The following is a 22,131-nucleotide window of genomic DNA, read 5'->3' as shown; positions in this document are numbered from 1 at the left end:
TTTACTGATATATTGGGCAGGCGGAGTCAGACGAGACGTTTAGAAGTTGAGCCTCTGCGTGCTGCAGCCAGGACTCGTAAAAACCGCCCAATCTGGCAGCGCCGCCGCGACTTTCCGTCTCGTAAACGGTCGTTGCCATTTGAAACGGTCGATGCCATTTCCGAACATTTCCGATTGCGTCCGCTCTCCGATCTTGAATTGATTAGCCGCGTTGCCCAATCAGCGTTGAGCTTGACCCGACGTCACTGGCAGAGAGTAGTGAGCTTAGGCCCCGTCCACACGAAGCCGATTTCATGGCGAAACCGCAAAGGTCTTGTACGGTTCGGCCTTCCGTACACACAAAGCCGGCGAATCCGCTGACCGAAAACTGCAAACTTCTGTAAACCACCCTCGGAGGTGGTTTCAAATCTACCCGGTTTCGTTTTGGATTCGTGTGTACGGCTGAAACCGACTGAAACCGCAAACCATGACGTCATCGCCCCACCCCTCGACCTCCTAGCCAATGGCTCTTAAGCCCGCAGAGTCTCAGAAATCACATGCGAGCATGCGCATAAGGGCAGCCTTTATGCGCATGCTCGCCTCTTCTTCTTATTTCATTTCCTTCAGGATTTCTGTACCAGAAGCAGCGCCCCTTATGGGGCCTGGAATGTGTACTACAGCATTTCTACAGATCTACCCGGTTTCGCTTGGCTTCGTCTTTACGGAGATACTTCCGAAACCGGATAGATCGAAACCGTAACGGTTTCGCCAGTTTCGGCTTCGTGTGGACGGGGCCTTAGACAGAAGCATACGGCCGACATCTTTCTTTATTCTGTGTGGAAATAGTAACATAGTTACGCCATTAAATGCTTTTATGGAAACATTTTTAACGAGAAATGTGCATTTTACTTTCATAATGTTCGCTCGGTGAATGTGAAGGATGTTTGGTTTGATAGTTATGACGAAGAGGGAACGCTCCGTTCACTTACATGGACAGAGTCTCTGGTTGCTAAGCAACCTCAACGTCTTGGCGGACTATATATCTGGGGCCGGTTGCACCAACTGGGCGTAACTAAGACTGGTCGTAACTGCTAAGTAGGTCTTAGTTACGACCTGGCGTTAGAATGGAACTAACGCCGGTTGCACCAACGGGACTTACGCCTGGTCTTAACTACGCCCGGTCTTAGCCATGCGCGGCCATGTGAATGTTCCATGGTATGCGCATATCACCGCGTTGCTAGGATACCTCGTGACAACAGCTGTTTACTATTTTATTTGACATGCTGTTGGACACCGAAATAAATAATTCATTCGTTCACTCATTGTCATTCATCAATTGTGTTAATGCCTAACAATAAAACACTGCAAACGAATATAATTAAAATATGTATTTGTAATGTCTGGTTTACGACGAGCAGGCATTTAGACGGGAATGTTTCTGTAGGAGAGATTTGTTTAATGTGTCGGCCTGTATAAAATATATAAAAATAGTTAAAACAACATTCACAACTGATTATAAGTTGAGAAGGACTAATCGGCCAGCGATATCTTCCCGACAGGCAGTCGATCTGTGAACACTGATCATATCGCCGGCTGTGCTTTGAAATGCAGTTTAGTGAAGCGTTGCAAGGATGGTAGTAAAGCTGCATTGGATTGGATGTAATTGCTATAGAAACAGCCTGGAATTTCAACTCTACGCCTGCCCCTGACCAGGCGTAGGATTTACGCCTGGTCTTAGTGAAAAGAACGCTAAGCCCAGTTGGTGCAACCGGCGTAACGGTTAGGTTGGACTTAGAACGCCAAGTTACGACCAGGCGTAGTTACGACCAGGCTTACGCCCAGTTGGTGCAACCGGCCCCTGCTGATCAACACTACGAATGCTGGAAACACACCAGACACACCATGTGAAGTTATTTAACCCGATTATTGTTATTTATATCCGAGCATATCAGTCTTTATCATGGGTGTCTTTACGGGGACAGTTGCTGTTGGCATCTTACATTCAAAGGCCAACTGTGAATAATGTACTTAAGGTAATCATCCTTAAATTGTATTGATGAATAGCTGACAGATGTAAGTTTATTTTATTCAAATATCATCCCTTAAATTCAAATAGTTGCTAAGCAAAAGAGCCATTATAGCAAAAAGTGTTGCAACTGTCCCAGGTCTCCTCTATTCAATCAATCATTATGTATGACTGGCATAGATAGTTTCATAATTACTCACGGCAACTGAGCGGAAAAAAACATTACACCCTGTGCTGTTTTTAACTGACTCCAAGAGCGGACGCAATCGGACATGGTCGGAAATGGCATCGACCGTTTCAAATGGCAACGACCGTTTACGAGACGGAAAGCCGCCTGCACGTCCTCCATGTTCTGACCTCAGCTAATCACCGAGACCAACTGAAACGAAGCCGATGTGATTCTGAAAAAAGTATAAAGGTAATCGAAATTAGGTTTTCCGATTATTTAGGATACAAGTGTGTTATTTGTTAAATAGTTTGAACGAAGGTTAACGTTACGATGTCAGAGAAGTCGACGGCGTCCGCCCATTGACTCAGCCGACATTGTAAAAAAAAAAAAAGTAGTTTAAAAGTTGAAAGAGTTGAAAAACGCAGAGAGGTAGCCATCATGCGGTCAAAGAGCTTGACGTTTTCATAGTTGAATAGTTTCTGTAGCTGAAAGTATAAGTATGCTTAAAAAGAACGGTAGCCTAGATGTGTTTGCAGTAGCAAACACACTTATTGGACCTATACAATATGTTGAACATTGTTGCAGGCGACCAACGCAGTAACCCAGAACGAGGCAAGACGACAGAGGGGAAGATTTTCATCAGTATTCGGTGAGTAGGCTACTACGGTTCACTTGTGTGTTCCTTATATGCACCCCCTTGATAAGCCAAGGGGGTATATAGATATAAAATATCTATCTCTTTTAAGTGGCGCATTAGAAAATGTCTTTAGTGTTATAAAAGAAACAGGTAATATTATGGTACTCTATATCATTTTTCTAAAGTTTGGATGTTGGGATTTCAGTTGTATCGTCGGACTAAACCCATGCCGGGTTTAGTCTGATGATACAACTGAAATCTCAACATCCAAACTTTAGAGAAATTCTTTAAATCAGCTTATTTCATTCATATTAGTGATTTTACTGATATATTGGGCAGGCGGAGTCAGACGAGACGTTTAGAAGTTGAGCCTCTGCGTGCTGCAGCCAGGACTCGTAAAAACCGCCCAATCTGGCAGCGCCGCCGCGACTTTCCGTCTCGTAAACGGTCGTTGCCATTTGAAACGGTCGATGCCATTTCCGAACATTTCCGATTGCGTCCGCTCTCCGATCTTGAATTGATTAGCCGCGTTGCCCAATCAGCGTTGAGCTTGACCCGACGTCACTGGCAGAGAGTAGTGAGCTTAGACAGAAGCATACGGCCGACATCTTTCTTTATTCTGTGTGGAAATAGTAACATAGTTACGCCATTAAATGCTTTTATGGAAACATTTTTAACGAGAAATGTGCATTTTACTTTCATAATGTTCGCTCGGTGAATGTGAAGGATGTTTGGTTTGATAGTTATGACGAAGAGGGAACGCTCCGTTCACTTACATGGACAGAGTCTCTGGTTGCTAAGCAACCTCAACGTCTTGGCGGACTATATATCTGCTGATCAACACTACGAATGCTGGAAACACACCAGACACACCATGTGAAGTTATTTAACCCGATTATTGTTATTTATATCCGAGCATATCAGTCTTTATCATGGGTGTCTTTACGGGGACAGTTGCTGTTGGCATCTTACATTCAAAGGCCAACTGTGAATAATGTACTTAAGGTAATCATCCTTAAATTGTATTGATGAATAGCTGACAGATGTAAGTTTATTTTATTCAAATATCATCCCTTAAATTCAAATAGTTGCTAAGCAAAAGAGCCATTATAGCAAAAAGTGTTGCAACTGTCCCAGGTCTCCTCTATTCAATCAATCATTATGTATGACTGGCATAGATAGTTTCATAATTACTCACGGCAACTGAGCGGAAAAAAACATTACACCCTGTGCTGTTTTTAACTGACTCCAAGAGCGGACGCAATCGGACATGGTCGGAAATGGCATCGACCGTTTCAAATGGCAACGACCGTTTACGAGACGGAAAGCCGCCTGCACGTCCTCCATGTTCTGACCTCAGCTAATCACCGAGACCAACTGAAACGAAGCCGATGTGATTCTGAAAAAAGTATAAAGGTAATCGAAATTAGGTTTTCCGATTATTTAGGATACAAGTGTGTTATTTGTTAAATAGTTTGAACGAAGGTTAACGTTACGATGTCAGAGAAGTCGACGGCGTCCGCCCATTGACTCAGCCGACATTGTAAAAAAAAAAAAAAGTAGTTTAAAAAGTTGAAAGAGTTGAAAAACGCAGAGAGGTAGCCATCATGCGGTCAAAGAGCTTGACGTTTTCATAGTTGAATAGTTTCTGTAGCTGAAAGTATAAGTATGCTTAAAAAGAACGGTAGCCTAGATGTGTTTGCAGTAGCAAACACACTTATTGGACCTATACAATATGTTGAACATTGTTGCAGGCGACCAACGCAGTAACCCAGAACGAGGCAAGACGACAGAGGGGAAGATTTTCATCAGTATTCGGTGAGTAGGCTACTACGGTTCACTTGTGTGTTCCTTATATGCACCCCCTTGATAAGCCAAGGGGGTATATAGATATAAAATATATCTCTTTTAAGTGGCGCATTAGAAAATGTCTTTAGTGTTATAAAAGAAACAGGTAATATTATGGTACTCTATATCATTTTTCTAAAGTTTGGATGTTGGGATTTCAGTTGTATCGTCGGACTAAACCCATGCCGGGTTTAGTCTGATGATACAACTGAAATCTCAACATCCAAACTTTAGAGAAATTCTTTAAATCATCTTATTTCAGTAGCAGTCACATAAATTGCATAGATTACTATGTTGACGATCATATAAGACAAATGACCAAGTTTAAAATGGATCGTAAAATAAAAGTATTGTGGCGACTCCTACCCCCGGGGAGTCTGGGTAATAGGGTAATCATAATGTTTCGGGAAAAGGGGTTTTATTTGTCAAGGAACAGATTTAATTATTCTCTTGTGCGACCACCGTTGTCTTTTTGCTGATGTAGATTCCGTCCAGAAAATTCCTGATGTCCTTCTTCTTGACGGTGGTGGCCTGCTGGATCAAGGCAGCTCTAGTTGTTTCTGCCTTCAATCCTGACGTTCCAATACTGTTCCTTTCTCAGAAACATAAATACCATCCAAGAACTTTCTGATATCCTTATTTTTGACTGTGGTGGCCTGTCGAATCAGAGCCGCTGAGTTGGACACAAGCTCCACATCATTGCCCTCCAGCACCAACTCGTCCTTCTGGGCCGTCGACAGAGCACATCCCACACCAGCTCTCATGCGAACACGGCGGATGTACTTGTCTCCCAGGAAGTTCCTGATCCCGACCAACGCGCCTCCCTCCTGGATGACCACGTTGATGGGGAAATGGGCGTACACAGAGCGCATCGTCCAGAGAGGACGCAGGCGTTGTTTGTTCGCCGCTTCTCTGATCACGACTTTTTTCGATTTTTGTGACTGATAAAATAGTTTTCCTGTGCTTTTTTTCACTTTTATTTTTTCATTCTTAACAAGCTATTGTCACGAGCCCTTCCAGTTTTTCGGGACATTGATTTTTAGCCTCACCGACGTCGTCGCCGTTACATCCACAGGAGCTCCCGCCGTAGATTTGTTTTGTCCCAGCACGGTCTCTGCGTCCCATTCACCCGGTCAACTGCACGCTCCGTCACGCCCCTACCACGTCATCAGGACTCAGCTGCTTCCGGACCTTTCAACGCTGCCGTTAGGCAGCAGCTCACCAGGCAGGTGAGCTCCCCTCTGTCCTCCCGCACAGCTATCCTGACTAACCTCAGACCTCTCCAACCTGCCCCGATCCCACCCCCCTCTGGCTGTGTCAACTTTGCCCTCCTCAACACTCGTTCACTCACCAATAAAGCCCCCATCATACATGAACTCATCCTTGATAATAACCTCGACCTCCTTCTACTTACTGAAACCTGGCAACAACCCAATGAATTTTTCTCCCTCAACCAAGCATCTCCCCCTGGTTTCAGCTACATCGCCAAACCCCGCCCCTCTCGCCGTGGAGGTGGTCTCGCCATCATACATAAAGATACCTATTTGATTAAAGAACTCACCCTCCCTTTAGTAATATCATCCTTTGAATTCATTGCTTTTAAAGCCCCCTCCGCCACAACAGTTATCCTCATCTACCGGCCACCCAAACCTAATCCCTCATTCCTCTCTGACCTCACTGAACTCCTCACACTAGCATCAACCCTCTCTCCACGTCTGCTGTTACTTGGAGATTTTAATATCCACATGGACTCCCCCACTTGCAAGCTCTCTTTTGAATTCACCACTTTATTGGAAAATGTCTCTCTCGCCCAACATGTCACCTTCCCCACCCATGACAAAGGACACATCCTTGACCTTGTCTGCTCCATTAATCTCCCTGTACTTGACCTCCGCCCATACCCCTTTCCCCTCTCTGATCACAACCTTTTACGGTTCTCCATCCTCTCCCCCATCTCCCGCCCCCTCCCCCTTAGAGAAACCTTCCGTAACCTAAAATCCATTGACCCCCACCATCTCTCTGACCTGCTCTCCTCCACCCTCCCTCTGGACTCAACCCTCATCTCACCTGATGAGCTCACAAACCACCTTAATGCTACCCTGTCTTCCTCCCTCAACACTCTGGCCCCCCTCAAAACCAAAACTGTCTTTAATACCTCCTCACCCTGGTTTACACCTGCACTCCGCAAATTGAAACAAACCGGCCGCAAACTCGAACGACTCTCCAAAAAAACCTCACTCACAGTCCACCATCAAGCCTACAAACTCCACCTCACTGCCTACAAAGACGCCCTCACCGCCGCCAAGTCTGCATACCTCTCCGCCATCTTTTCTGACCCCTGTCAAAACCCCAGAACCCTCTTCTCCACAGTGAGCAACCTCCTCAAACCGCGGACCAGCACCCTCTCCACCTCCACCCCAGATCTCTGCAACTCATTCCTCGCCGACAAAATCACTGCAATCAACCATTCACTATTCCCTGTACATAACCCCCCTGCACACTCAATGGCCTCTCCCCTACCCATCTCTCTGGACCTCCCAACACCTCCTCCCCATTGCCGTCTCACCCACTTTGACCTGATTACCCCTCCTGCACTCTCCAAACTTATAGGCTCCTCCAAACCTACTACCTGCTCCCTTGATCCCCTCCCCACTCCCCTGCTCAAGTCCTGCCTCCCCGTTCTCTGCCCTTACCTCACTCAGCTCTTCAACTCCTCACTGTCACATGGAACTGTCCCCTCTGCCTTCAAATCTGCTGCTGTCACCCCCACCCTCAAGAAACCTGGTCTCGACCCTCCCCCTCAGTAACTACCGCCCAATCTCCAACCTCTCTTTCCTCTCCAAAACCCTTGAACGCATCGTCACCACACAACTCCAATCCCATCTCCACGCCAATAACCTTTTGAATCCCTCCAATCTGGCTTCCGCCCCCTCCACAGCACAGAAACCGCTCTCCTCAAAGTCCTCAATGACCTCCTCATCTCTGCCGACTCTGGTTCCCTCAACTTCCTCATCCTCCTTGACCTGAGTGCAGCCTTCGATACTGTAAACCACACCATCCTGCTCACCAGACTCAGCAACCTCGGAATCGAAGGAACTGCACTTAGCTGGCTTCACTCCTACCTCTCCGACAGATCTCACTTCATCTCCCTCCACAACCACACATCTGCCACAGCCACCGTCACACAAGGTGTTCCCCAAGGTTCTGTACTTGGCCCCCTCCTCTTCATCATCTACCTCCTCCCCCTTGGTCAATTACTCCGCCATTTCTTCATGGACTTCCATTGCTACGCCGACGACACCCAGATTTACCTCAGCACCAAATCCCCCCACAACCCCCCCCTCTCCCACATTGAAACCTGCCTGTCTTCACTCACTCTCTGGATGCAAAATAACTTCCTGAAACTTAACAGCAACAAAACTGAACTCCTCCTCATTGGCTCCAAATCCACCCTCAGTAAACTCGCAAACCCCCCCACACTCACTATCGACGGCACCTTGGTCTCCCCCTCCCCCAAGGCCCGCAACCTTGGCGTAATCTTTGATTCCACCCTCTCCCTTGAACCCCACATCCGCCACACTGTCAAAACCTCCTTCTATCACCTCCGTAATATTGCAAAGATCAGATCCTCCCTCACACCTCACGCTGCAGAAAGACTCATCCATGCCTTCATCTCCTCCCGCCTTGATTATTGCAATTCACTCCTCGCCGGCATCTCCACCACCTCCATCAACAGACTCCAACTGGTCCAGAAGGCAGCAGCCCGTCTCCTCACTCATACTAAAGCGTGGCACCACATCACCCCAGTCCTCAAGAATCTCCACTGGCCCCATCTCACATCGGATCCACTACAAACTCCTGGTCCTCACCTACAAAGCTCTCCACCATATGGCCCCCCCATATCTCTCTGATCTTCTCTCCCTCTACCAACCCCCCCGGGCCCTCAGATCCTCCTCAGCTGGTCTTCTCCACCCACACATCAAAACGCCACAGCCTAGGTGACAGAGCCTTCTCCAGGACATCCCAGGCTCTGGAACTCCCTCCCCCAACATATTCGTGACTCTGAGTCCCTCGCCATCTTCCAGTCCCGCCTTAAGACTCATCTCTTCTCCTCTGCCTACCCCTAGATCACTCACTATCTCTAGCCCCATCAACTTTTTTTTCTCTTGTTTATCTATTTTTGTGCCCCTATGTAAAGCGCTTTGAGTACGTGAAAAGCGCTATATAAATTGAATCTATTATTATTATTATTATCATCATCTTGTACCTGAAGCCCATTGTGACACCCTTGATCATGTTCTGGACGTGACCGTGGCCAACTCCTTTCTGTTTCCCCACCATTTATCCACACGAAGCTTCTTGTTCTTCTATCCCAGGAGGCTGAGCTCCAGGTTGATGTGGTTGAACTCCCTGCGGAGTGTGCCCCAGGGTCCTTTGACGATGACCGTCCGGCCCTTCAGCTTAATCTCGACATTGTCAGGAATGTCGACAGTCTGGTTACTGAGAATGGTCTTCATTCTCGCCGGTGGTGGAGGAAAGTGTGTGGCGACTCCTACCCCCGGGGAGTCTGGGTAATAGGGTAATCATAATGTTTCGGGAAAAGGGGTTTTATTTGTCAAGGAACAGATTTAATTATTCTCTTGTGCGACCAGCGTTGTCTTTTTGCTGATGTAGATTCCGTCCAGAAAATTCCTGATGTCCTTCTTCTTGACGGTGGTGGCCTGCTGGATCAAGGCAGCTCTAGTTGTTTCTGCCTTCAATCCTGACATTCCAATACTGTTCCTTTCTCAGAAACATAAATACCATCCAAGAACTTTCTGATATCCTTATTTTTGACTGTGGTGGCCTGTCGAATCAAGGCAGTACTTGTCTCCCAGGGTGGAGAGGAGACCAGCTGAGGAGGATCTGAGGGCCCGGGGGGTTGGTAGAGGGAGAGAAGATCAGAGAGATATGGGGGGCAGTACTTGTCATCCCTCCTGGATGACCACGTTGATGGGGAAATGGGCGTACACAGAGCGCATCTTGTACCTGAAGCCCATTGTGACACCCTTGACCATGTTCTGGACGTGACTGCAGATGGTGCGGACCGTGGCCAACTCCTTTCTGTTTCCCCACCATTTATCCACACGAAGCTTCTTGTTCTTCTATCCCAGGAGGCTGAGCTCCAGGTTGATGTGGTTGAACTCCCTGCGGAGTGTGCCCCAGGGTCCTTTGACGATGACCGTCCGGCCCTTCAGCTTAATCTCGACATTGTCAGGAATGTCGACAGTCTGGTTACTGAGAATGGTCTTCATTCTCGCCGGTGGTGGAGGAAAGTGTGTGGCGACTCCTACCCCCGGGGAGTCTGGGTAATAGGGTAATCATAATGTTTCGGGAAAAGGGGTTTATTTGTCAAGGAACAGATTTAATTATTCTCTTGTGCGACCACCGTTGTCTTTTTGCTGATGTAGATTCCGTCCAGAAAATTCCTGATGTCCTTCTTCTTGACGGTGGTGGCCTGCTGGATCAAGGCAGCTCTAGTTGTTTCTGCCTTCAATCCTGACATTCCAATACTGTTCCTTTCTCAGAAACATAAATACCATCCAAGAACTTTCTGATATCCTTATTTTTGACTGTGGTGGCCTGTCGAATCAAGGCAGTACTTGTCTCCCAGGGTGGAGAGGAGACCAGCTGAGGAGGATCTGAGGGCCCGGGGGGGTTGGTAGAGGGAGAGAAGATCAGAGAGATATGGGGGGCAGTACTTGTCATCCCTCCTGGATGACCACGTTGATGGGGAAATGGGCGTACACAGAGCGCATCTTGTACCTGAAGCCCATTGTGACACCCTTGACCATGTTCTGGACGTGACTGCAGATGGTGCGGACCGTGGCCAACTCCTTTCTGTTTCCCCACCATTTATCCACACGAAGCTTCTTGTTCTTCTATCCCAGGAGGCTGAGCTCCAGGTTGATGTGGTTGAACTCCCTGCGGAGTGTGCCCCAGGGTCCTTTGACGATGACCGTCCGGCCCTTCAGCTTAATCTCGACATTGTCAGGAATGTCAACAGTCTGGTTACTGAGAATGGTCTTCATTCTCGCCGGTGGTGGAGGAAAGTGTGACGGTTCCCTGTATGTTGTGTCTTCCATTTGTTTCTAGGACTGGGGAGCAGAGACCTAGGCCTACTTAATTGGTCATTAGGAGTGATTGGCGTGCACCTGGGCCCGGGTGCCAACGCCCTATAAGAGTCTGCTTCCCCAGTCCTTCCCTCTCTGTTCTTTTCAGCTCCATAGCCATGCACACCTTTCAACACTTATGTTAAAACAACACACACCTATAATCCACTCATGCATACACACTCCACACTACGGACTTACTGACTTCCACATCCCATACTTTTATTATAATGTGAGCACTTGGATTGGATTGGTTTGATTAAAATACTTATTTTGATTGGGAAACTGTTGTCTCCCGTGTTTTTGTTGTGTAGCCTGGCGCCCCTAGGCCAGGTGCGTAACAAAGTGGGGGCTCGTCCAATAAATTGTTTGTACAGTGAGTTTGGAGCGTCGATTTAGTCTCCCTCCTGTATTGGATTTGTGAATGGAGTGACGTTAGTTGGGAATCTTTCCGGGAGGTTCCGTCGTTCCATTGTTTGGTCAACAGTCCGGTGAGTAGACAAAGCAATGTTACAGGCTTGTTATTCAGACTTTGGGGAGATGCAGTTAATTGTTATGAGTTGAATTAATCTGTTTAAATTTGAGTTAATTTGATTAGGTTTGGTTATTTCAGTACAGTACGGTAGCTGTTTGGTTCATTTTGTGCGGTTGGAGACTTGTTTATTTCTGGTAGTTGTGCAGCTAAGTAAACATCATTTGGGACGCCAACAGTTGCCTGGCTGGTTGTTTATTTTTTATTTATTTTTTTGTATTTGTTTGATACGAGTGTCCCTGGTAGGTGCGCTTAGCTGCCTGGGTAAAATAGCTCGTTGGTTTAGGCCGGGGGGTGGCTAGGTGCGTCAGGTGCGGCAGTAGCGAGAAGTTCGTACTGAATATCTCGACTCGGGGGCACGGCTAAGGGGGGCATGCGGGTCGCCAGTTATTGGTTGCCTTTCCTCCCCTTTGGTATGAGCTAGGCCTTTGCGGTGGCCTTCAGTGCGTAGAAATCCTCCGCAACCGGCACCGAAGAGGGTGGAGTTAGCTGGGGTTTATATAGGTAGGGGGACACTTTATTGATTTAGTTTGTTGGTTTGCCAAGCTAAGTGCTCTTAAAGGCACAATACCCAGGATGGTGTCAGTGGATGACGTTGTTCAGTCTCCCGGGGAGCTCTTAAATCAATGCACCAAAGGACCAAATTGCTGAACGTGTCAGATCGTTTGGTTGGTGGAAAATGAGCTAGAGCTAGTATAGAGGGTTAAAGGAGACAATTGTGGAAAGTTTTGAAAAGAGAGCTATGTGGATAGCGGTTTCAACTGAGGAACGGGATAAGAAAGAAGAGGCGTCTCTTCTCCCGCAGTAGGTGCCGCAATGGAGGTGCTTCACAGCAGCTATGTCAGGGTTGACGTCGACCAACAAAAGAATTAATAATTTTGCAAGCGAAATTACAACTGATCTGGAACAACTTAGGCTAGATAGTGAGTATGCTATTGAAAAAATGAAACAGCAGACAGAACTGGCTAAGTTGCAGGTAGAGCAAATAGACTGGACTTGGATAGGGGATGGCAAGATTTCAGCGGCTGCACAAGTGTTTTCAGAACCTGCAGAAACGGTCGGCAGGGGGGTTTTGACATTAGTGGCATCTACGTCTGTGGCCCAAGTTTTCCGAACGTGATCCTGAGGCATTCTTGCCATGTTTGAGAGGGTGGCAGATGTGCGTAATGGCCTGACTCGGCGCGCACATTGATGCTGCAGTGCGTCTTAACAGGCAGGGTGCAAGAGGTTTTTTCGGCTATGAATGCGGCTGACAGTCAAGAGTATGCCCGTGTTAAGGCGGTGGTACTGGAAGTCATACGAGCTCGTTCCTGAGGCGTATAGGCAGCGGTTTCGATTTGGAAGAAACATGACAGACAAAGTCATTGGAATTTGCACGTGATTGACGACGAGCTTTAACCGCTGGTGTAACGCCTCGGAGGTGGAAGATTTCGAAGGCTTACAAGATTTGATGATTTTGGAGCAGTTCAAAGATTCTGTTCCAGCTCGTTGTGGCAACATATATCAGTGAGCAGAAAGCACGCAACGCAGCAGATGCGGCGGCGCTCCGCAGATGAACTTTGTTTTAACGCACCGTGGAAGGTTAAGAGCGGGCGGTGGCAATTATGTTGCTGCCAGTGAGTCGCATGGCCGATTTAATAAACCTCTGCCTGTCGATTCCAGAGCTAACGCCAAACAACAGTAGGGATGATGTGCGGCACTCGGGGAAGGTTTGCCATCACGGTAACAAATGGGGCACTGGAAAAAAGATTGCTTCTTGTTAAATTCCCCTCAGGGCGGTCATGGGAACCAAAAGGGGTTGCTACGGCAGCTCCAGTTCGTCCGGTGTCCACTTGTGTTACACCTACTTTCGGTTCAACTGAGGATACATCGGTTGATAGCTCTGAATTTCTTACCGTCCATTTATCATGCAGGGGGACTGTGTCTTTGGTGCAGGGTGGGAAGAAGTACCGGTAACTATTTTGAGGGACACTGGGGCTTTTGATTCATTCCATTCAAGCCTGGATTCTCCCTTTGACTAATGTTTCTGACACTGGTGATAAGGTCCTATCCGGGGCTTAGACATGAATATTTTGTTGGTTCCCTTGCATAATGTGTCCTAAAATGTGAACTGTTCCAGGGAGAAGCAAAGGCTCGCTGTGACGCCCAGCACTGCCTATTCGGTTGTGACGCTGATCCTGGCCACGACCCTGTGGGTTGCTAAAGGTCTGGGCTGGGGTCCAGCCGCCGCCGGCAGTGGTGACCTCTGCTTATGCCCTTGGTAACGGAGGAGCTGATGAATGTGACATGACTTTCCCAGAGGTTTTTACAGCGTGTACGGTGACCCGTGCAATGGCTAAGTTAAAAGAGAAATCTCATTTAAATGATCATTAAGGCAAAAGTATCTGAAAAGTTTCGATACCTCTTTCTGATTTTCCATTGTCCATAACACCGTTCAGATCTGGTTGCGGAACAGCAGGCTGATGCCTATCTGAAGGAGATATTTCCATTGGTACGGACCGCAGAGGAGGAGCTAGTTTGACAGTGCTTGTGGGTATTTCTGAAGGACTCATTGTTGGTGAGAAAAGGGCTGTCACATAAAGGAAGGTTTGTGGGTGAACCAGTGTTCCAAATTGTGTTGCCAGAGAAGAAACTTCGCCAGTCAGTGTTAAAAGTAGCGTATAATGAATCTGGACATGCTGGTGTGAGAAAAACTTATGATAGACTACTTAGGCATTTCCTTTTGGCCTCGTATGAGGAGAGATGTGTCAGCATTTGTCAAAACTTGTCATAATGCCAGTTAACTGACAAACTAATACAAAAGTTGAGGTCCGGTCTCCGTTGGTCCTTTTTGGCCTCTGTCTGTCTTGCACCCCTTAAAGTGCTTCCGTGGTACCGGTTGCTGGGGTGGAGGCCTGTGACAGTGGGCAGGGCGGCCATTGGAGTAGAGGTTGGGTATGATAGAGAGTAGATGTATATTTATCTATGTTAAATGGGTTGCCGGTGATCCCTTTGGGACTCCGTCTTTAGGGGGGGGGTGTGACGGTTCCCTGTATGTTGTGTCTTCCATTTGTTTCTTAGGACTGGGGAGCAGAGACCTAGGCCTACTTAATTGGTCATTAGGAAGTGATTGGCGTGCACCTGGGCCCCGGGTGCCAACGCCTATAAGAGTCTGCTTCCCCAGTCCTTCCCTCTCTGTTCTTTTCAGCTCCATAGCCATGCCACCTTTCAACACTTATGTTAAAACAACACACACCTATAATCCACTCATGCATACACACTCCACACCTACGGACTTACTGACTTCCACATCCCATACTTTTATTATAATGTGAGCACTTGGATTGGATTGGTTTGATTTAAAATACTTATTTTGATTGGGAAACTGTTGTCTCCCGTGTTTTTGTTGTGTAGCCTGGCGCCCCTAGGCCAGGTGCGTAACAGGTGGCGCAAGTGTGTGGCGACTCCTACCCCCGGGGAGTCTGGGTAATAGGGTAATCATAATGTTTCGGGAAAAGGGGTTTTATTTGTCAAGGAACAGATTTAATTATTCTCTTGTGCGACCACCGTTGTCTTTTTGCTGATGTAGATTCCGTCCAGAAAATTCCTGATGTCCTTCTTCTTGACGGTGGTGGCCTGCTGGATCAAGGCAGCTCTAGTTGTTTCTTGCCTTCAATCCTGACGTTCCAATACTGTTCCTTTCTCAGAAACATAAATACCATCCAAGAACTTTCTGATATCCTTATTTTTGACTGTGGTGGCCTGTCGAATCAGAGCCGCTGAGTTGGACACAAGCTCCACATCATTGCCCTCCAGCACCAACTCGTCCTTCTGGGCCGTCGACAGAGCACATCCCACACCAGCTCTCATGCGAACCCGGCGGATGTACTTGTCTCCCAGGAAGTTCCTGATCCCGACCAACGCGCCTCCCTCCTGGATGACCACGTTGATGGGGAAATGGGCGTACACAGAGCGCATCTTGTACCTGAAGCCCATTGTGACACCCTTGACCATGTTCTGGACTGACTGCAGATGGTGCGGACCGTGGCCAACTCCTTTCTGTTTCCCCACCATTTATCCACACGAAGCTTCTTGTTCTTCTATCCCAGGAGGCTGAGCTCCAGGTTGATGTGGTTGAACTCCCTGCGGAGTGTGCCCCAGGGTCCTTTGACGATGACCGTCCCGGCCCTTCAGCTTAATCTCGACAGTGTCAGGAATGTCGACAGTCTGGTTACTGAGAATGGTCTTCATTCTCGCCGGTGGTGGAGGAAAGTGTGTGGCGACTCCTACCCCCGGGGAGTCTGTGTGACGACTCCTGATGGTGCATCCGTGGACACGGCTGGGGCAGCGGCCGCCCCCGGCACAAAGAACGTGGAGGTCATGTCCAGGCAGCGGAAGGGCCGGGTCCGGACACTTATTGGACCTATACAATATGTTGAACATTGTTGCAGGCGACCAACGCAGTAACCCAGAACGAGGCAAGACGACAGAGGGAAGATTTTCATCAGTATTCGGTGAGTAGGCTACTACGGTTCACTTGTGTGTTCCTTATATGCACCCCCTTGATAAGCCAAGGGGGTATATAGATATAAAATATCTATCTCTTTTAAGTGGCGCATTAGAAATGTCTTTAGTGTTATAAAAGAAACAGGTAATATTCTGGTAATCTAATAATTTCTCTAAAGTTTGGATGTTGGGATTCTCAGTTGTATCGTCGGACTAAACCCATGCCGGGTTTAGTCTGATGATACAACTGAAATCTCAACATCCAAACTTTAGAGAAATTCTTTAAATCAGCTTATTTCAGTAGCAGTCACATAAATTGCATAGATTACTATGTTGACGATCATATAAGACAAATGACCAAGTTAAATGGATCGTAAAAATAAAAGTATTGTGGCGACTCCTACCCCCGGGGAGTCTGGGTAATAGGGTTATCATAATGTTTCGGGAAAAGGGGTTTTATTTGTCAAGGAACAGATTTAATTATTCTCTTGTGCGACCACCGTTGTCTTTTTGCTGATGTAGATTCCGTCCAGAGCTCAACAAAGCCGCGCGATTTAAACATATTATGTAAGTTACGCTAGTCATTGCTATATGCAGCTGCTACAGTAGATGCTGCCAAGGTATCACGTTAGCTTGCCAGTCATTTGACCAATTCACGTTTTTTGTTCTTTAAATTGGGAACATTTATAAGTATATGTTACACTTTTTTTTTGTTAATGCACACATTAGTCGACTGCGGAGAATTTTGTTAACCATAGTGTATCATTGACTGGTTCGTTAGCATGATTTAGCACCACATGGACTTAACTCTGGAAAGAGTCAACAGAGTTTGTGCGCCACACCGATGCAGTGCAATTCACGTTTGTGCTTTTAGGAAACTTGGTAAGTAGACTAGATGGAACATCGTCTTTGGTGGTTTGTGTCCAGTACACATTGTTCAATGTGGGAGACTCATTTTAAGTGAGAATTGTGATTCTGTTCTGGTGCACCGCGTGTACTCTACTCTTAAAAGAGTGAACGGGTCGTACTTCATGATGAATGCAGCTGGTGTGGCACGTGTTCACGTGTACACGTGTAACCGTTAAAATCATAACCGTTTAGGAAAAAACAATAAACGAAAACAGTTTTTAAACAAAAATCTTCAAATTAATTATGTTCTGGAGACACGCATTTATTGATTTTACATCACTAATAAACTAATTGGGGAGGATAAAAGCTAGTGTGCCGAATCTGTCTGTCCCTCGGCGAGTGTGTGTGAGTGAGTGTGTATCGGCGCACCACTCACTCCACACACACCGAGGACAATGAAGTCACGGTTAACCATTTACAAGAAAAAAAAATCCGTCAACACGGTTTAGACATTTTTGTAAACGTTCACATCCCTGCGTTCTTCTGACTGCAGTTTCTCAAATCTCTGTTACTGTTGATATGTTTTTCATATTAATTAGTTCAAAACAAGTAATCAAACCAAACTAACTAACCTATTTTTCCTGTTCCTTTAGGATGGAGGCAACGTTAGGGTGAAATATAAGGACAGAAAGTAAGTACCTTCTTCCCTAACATCACCTTTTCAATTCAAAGTATTTTGGAAAGTGGTAAGAGAAAACATTGCATATGCAGCCTTTATTATAAACTATTGTTACCAATGCATTTGGTTGTGTGTTGCCACTACTTATGTAGGCTATATCATGTTCAGGGTTAATATGACTTAAATGTCTTTTAAGTTGCCAAGAAGTTTGATCTACCCACCCTGGATATAAAGTCTATGATGAAACCCAGGACCGAAATCGATGATGAGGCATTCGAATACATTCTAAAACAACAGGATATTGGGTTTAGAAATTGTGATCCAACAGCAAGCGTTGATGGTAAAATAACTTACGTTTTAACTTCTAGATATGAGTTTTTTACTCATCTCCGCAATGACATATCGTTCACATTTACCTTTCTGAGTTGTGCAGCTCATGCTGTAAACATTTGTGTCCCATGAAACATTATTTGTAGATTCCTTCAGTTCTAGTTTGATTGGCGATGGTGAGCCTTCATCAGGATCTGATGACACAGCAATAGTGATCAGAAATCCCTCAGAAAAAAGAGATGCAGAGGATCGTCGTCTGGTCGAGTAAGATCAATAGATGTTTATGTCCTTTTGTAACTTTGTTGCAACCATCTATATGCTCTTGTTAATCTGTGTACTCTGTGTGTTCTCTGTGTTACTGTCAATCCCCTCTCCCAAGATGATTGAGGACATCCTCAAGAGTAGCCTGGAGGTGATAAGATCAACACATGAGTATGCTCGCACAAAAACATTGTCAGATGTCAGAAGACGTGACCTAGTGAAAATATAGTTGCACATCTGACAAATGAGCATGGGTAGTTTTTTCATAAACTCACAAGACTGATATTAAATTAATCTTAGTTGTATTTTGGACAGGATGGTAATTTTGATTTGTGTGTATAGCACAAGCCCCCCTAGGAGATTGAAGGAGGAATACGCCAAAGGACTCATCTGCCTTTTTCCTTACTTGGCTGACCCCTGAGCAAGCTTGGGCTATGTAAGTTACTGCTGCTTTCTGGTGAAATGGTTTCAAATCAGTCACGTTTTAGGGTGAAAAGTATATTTTATTACATGTTTTTCCCCTTATTTTCAAAGGAACATTTTTATAATGCTGAAGATGGAAGTGGGTATTTGGCTTGGAGAATCAAAACTCTGCAGAAAGAGGTGTCCGAGGGGCGAATGAAACGGTCACGACAACTTCAAACAGGCCAGTGATTAATTTGGAACATGACCACTAGTTTATTTGGTCTAGTTTTCTTTTGAGTATTAAACTGGCATGTTGTCCCAAACCTTTAGGTGGGCCAACTTCACACAGGGATCCATTGAAAGAAGACATCCAGTGGGACGGACAGCAGTGTCAAGAAGCAATTGCCCTGATGAAGCATTCCACGGATGAAGTTGTAGTGAAGGAGGAAAATGAGGCTAACCCTGGCCTATCGTCAGAAGTTGCTGCACGATCCTGAGAACTCAGCCGACATCCTATCTGTTTTTCCTTGTTTCTTGGACATTCCAGGTTTGGTGAGTAAAGAACTACAAAGTAATGTTTTGTGTAGTTTGTTATTGTTTGTTTTCGTCAGGACAGAATGTACATTTATCTTTGTTTGCTTTTACATGTTTTGATTGCTATCTGCCGAACCTGATCAGACTTCAGAAATGATCTCTGTAGCTACTTTGACCATCTACTGTGGGACTTACACTAAATGTCTTTGCCATGTCTTGTAGATTGATCAAGATGTCAGGAGTCTTTTGGTGACGCAACCTCTGCAAAGATGTTGGAGAATTGGACCACCAACTTTCAAGCAAAGGTTGTTACTCAGTGTCGTGGGCTTACACTGACTGGAGATGTACAAGACCTCATCCAAAATGCTGAAGCCACTGAAGTAGATGATGGTAATGTCTTCTCCTTCGACCTATTCTAGATGGAATGGGTGATAACCATTTTATTGTGCATTAAGGCACATTTTGTTATATGTACATATCAACCTGTTGCCTTGAGAAACGGAAGGGGCGTCATTCACATGTGAAATCACTGGGAATACAGTAATTGAACTGCACAAAGTTGTTTTTTATAGTTTCCTACTCAAAACTCATGTCATTGATCCTTTTGCAGGCTTTATTGGTTATGGATAATCCGTCTGCTGCTCCGTCTGTAAATCTGAATCAATATGAAATGCTTAACTGTTCTGTTTTGTTATATATTCCCCAGGCTGGGACAGTGACATGTCATCAATGCTGTTGCTGGTTCACCTTCTGCCACCTTCAAGCCAAGGCCGAAAAAGACCAGGGAAAATCTCAGCCAGACAAGCATGCGACAGTCTTGTAAAATTCATCAAGGTGAGCTTTGTGTGGAACAAAAAGGGTTGGAAAATACTTCCTCTTTTATTATGCTAATAGTGCTGGGCCATTGGGTAACGCTTGAATAACTAACAAAAGGTGGCCACACACGTTGCATAACACTGACCTTATTTGCATTTACGTGTTTTGGCGTTGTCTTCAGAGTGCTTTACAGCGTATGTGCTAATAAGTGTTATGCATAGTGTGCCCTCTTCCTTTTTACTCTTATTGTAACTTTGTAAGAATCCAAAACATAATAAATGACCATGCCTCCTTATTCAACCACAGATTGGGACCAGCATCCAAGGACACCTGGACAACATCTCTGGGAGTCTCCAGCCATACCTACTTGCTGTTGGTGCCAAGAAGAGCATGATCGAGTCTTACTACATCGTGATCGACAAACATGCTCTACCCTGTAAGACCTCAACTTCATTGGCTGTGTTGATGAACTTTTCAAAGCAACATTTCGTCTTTGGCACAAGATACTGTCAGGAATTGACCATGTGTACACCTTTCTGCAAACCACTGTCTATGACATAGATGTGGAAAACACCAAGGTAAATCCTAGAGTTGCAGAGTTGAGGGCCCAGGATGCAGAAGTAAACTCCTATGATCTGCTTCATTTGTGCAAGATGTCATGCCAGTGTCAATGCCTTGATTAAGCACTTTAAATTGGTTCATGGTCTTTGTCCCGGAAAAACTCTAAGGTTAAAATGTGCTCAAAGGGTTGTGCACATGTATATAATAGTTTTTCTGGATTACGAAAGCATCTCACTAAGTGTTCTTTGCGTGACAGTTCAAGTGTTAATGAAAGTTCATCTTCAGCCAGTTCCGTTTCAGTTAGGGATGTAGACCTTTCCACATGAAAATGTAGCTTGTGAATCTGAACTCCTTCCAAAAAATATAGTAAAAAGTTGTGCGACAATTGTTGCAGAACTGAAAGTTGCTGGGGTAGCAGAGACCACCATTAATAATGTTGTCAACTCTGTTGGGGAAGTTATTGATGACATACAAAACGAAACTCTAGTGTCAGTGAAAAACGGTTTATCTTTACAGGAACCAATGAAAAGTGTTGTGGAATCTCAAATTGATCAGTCATTCCAAAAATTGAAAATCCATTCTTGGCATTCAACTCTGAAAGCAAGAGAATGCAGTACTTTCTGAGCAATGGGGGAAAATTGATCCAGTCGAATATGTCCTTGGGACAAGGTTTGCTACCAGACGTAATACAACACATGGGTCATTTTCTCAAGTTGTTGTCCGAGATAAGTTTACATATATTCCCATTCTTGAGACTTTGCGGTTCATTTGTAAGCATCCTAATATTAATGACTTTTTAAGTAGAGATTGGGAAAAGAAAGAAACGTTTCTCTATGATATACAGGATGGAGAATTCTTTAAAAGTCATGCCCTTTTCTTGAAGCAAAACCATGCGTTTCAGATCCAGCTCTTTTTTGATGAGTTTGAGTGTTCAAACCCCTTGGGTCCAAGCGTGGAATACACAAGTTAGGAGCCATCTATTTTACGTTGAGAAATATTTCTCCAAAATATAACTCAAATTACTTGCCATCCATTTGGTTTCATTATTTCACGCACAAGACATCAAAACGTATGGATTTGATAAGATCCTTGAGCCACTGGTCAAGGATATATCTCGTCTTGAAACTGAAGGAGTTCAGATTCCCCTTTATGATCATGCTGTTTACGGAACCATCATTCAAGTTACAGGAGACAACCTTGGTATCCATTCTTTATTTGGTTTGTAGAATCGTTCAGTGCTCGTTATGTTGTCGTTTTTGCCTACTTGAGAAGGAAGATTTCAAACGGAGTTCAGTGAAGATAGCAGTAAGATCTCACTTCGAACCAAAGAACTTCACGCAGAACATTGTGAGGTTATCAAGAGTAACCCTCAACTTCCTTATGTTATGGGCGTGAAAAAGGCGTGCCTTTTAAATTCCTTGCAATATTTTCATACGGCGACAAATTTTTCAGTCGATATCATGCACGACATATTTGAAGGGGTTGCCCAATTTGAGATGAAGCTCCTTCTGCAACACTTGGGTCAGAATTACACAACACCGGCAGAAATACACAGACGAATTCAGAGTTTCAATATGGTCGCTTGGAACAGTGCAACAAACCTCCAGGTGTTAATTTAGTTGAGGGTTCTAATGACTTAAGCCTTAATGCTACACAAAGCTGGTGTTTGCTGCGCCACCTCCCGATTATATTCAGGGATCTTGTTTGTTCAAGTGACCAAAACTGGTATCTATTCATTTTACTGCTTCAAATAGTCAGCATAGTTTTGTCTCCAGCCATATCGAGTGGCATAACTATATATTTGAAGCATCTGATTTCTGAACACCACAGTCTATTCAAGTATCTATATCCCCACAAGAAATTATTGC

The 22,131-nt window shown here is 45.4% G+C and overlaps 1 protein-coding gene, 1 long non-coding RNA gene and 3 pseudogenes across 2 annotated transcripts; 1 reads left to right on the top strand and 4 right to left on the bottom strand.

The window, feature by feature from the left end:
- Window positions 1-5,125: 5,125 nt before the first annotated feature.
- LOC130371494 (60S ribosomal protein L9-like) lies at window positions 5,126-5,553 on the bottom strand. The gene has a single exon (XM_056577283.1). The coding sequence runs from the start codon at window positions 5,529-5,531 to the stop codon at window positions 5,226-5,228; it is 306 nt and encodes a 101-aa protein (XP_056433258.1). The 5' UTR covers window positions 5,532-5,553; the 3' UTR covers window positions 5,126-5,225.
- Window positions 5,554-8,863: 3,310 nt separating this feature from the next.
- On the bottom strand, window positions 8,864-9,994 carry LOC130371493 (60S ribosomal protein L9-like; annotated as a pseudogene).
- A 100-nt stretch (window positions 9,995-10,094) lies between these two features.
- Window positions 10,095-11,280, bottom strand: LOC130371492 (60S ribosomal protein L9-like; annotated as a pseudogene).
- A 3,699-nt stretch (window positions 11,281-14,979) lies between these two features.
- Window positions 14,980-15,780, bottom strand: LOC130371491 (60S ribosomal protein L9-like; annotated as a pseudogene).
- A 3,401-nt stretch (window positions 15,781-19,181) lies between these two features.
- Window positions 19,182-20,124, top strand: LOC130370840 (uncharacterized). The gene is made up of 3 exons (XR_008893114.1): window positions 19,182-19,276; window positions 19,593-19,720; window positions 20,009-20,124. It is a non-coding gene; the product is annotated as an uncharacterized LOC130370840 (long non-coding RNA).
- The last annotated feature ends 2,007 nt before the right edge of the window (window positions 20,125-22,131 follow it).

The sequence above is a fragment of the Gadus chalcogrammus genome, chromosome 18 (assembly GCF_026213295.1).
Source record: "Gadus chalcogrammus isolate NIFS_2021 chromosome 18, NIFS_Gcha_1.0, whole genome shotgun sequence".
Lineage (NCBI taxonomy): Eukaryota > Metazoa > Chordata > Actinopteri > Gadiformes > Gadidae > Gadus > Gadus chalcogrammus.
Note: the sequence above shows the minus strand (reverse complement) of the source record. Positions and strands in the feature narration are given on the sequence as shown.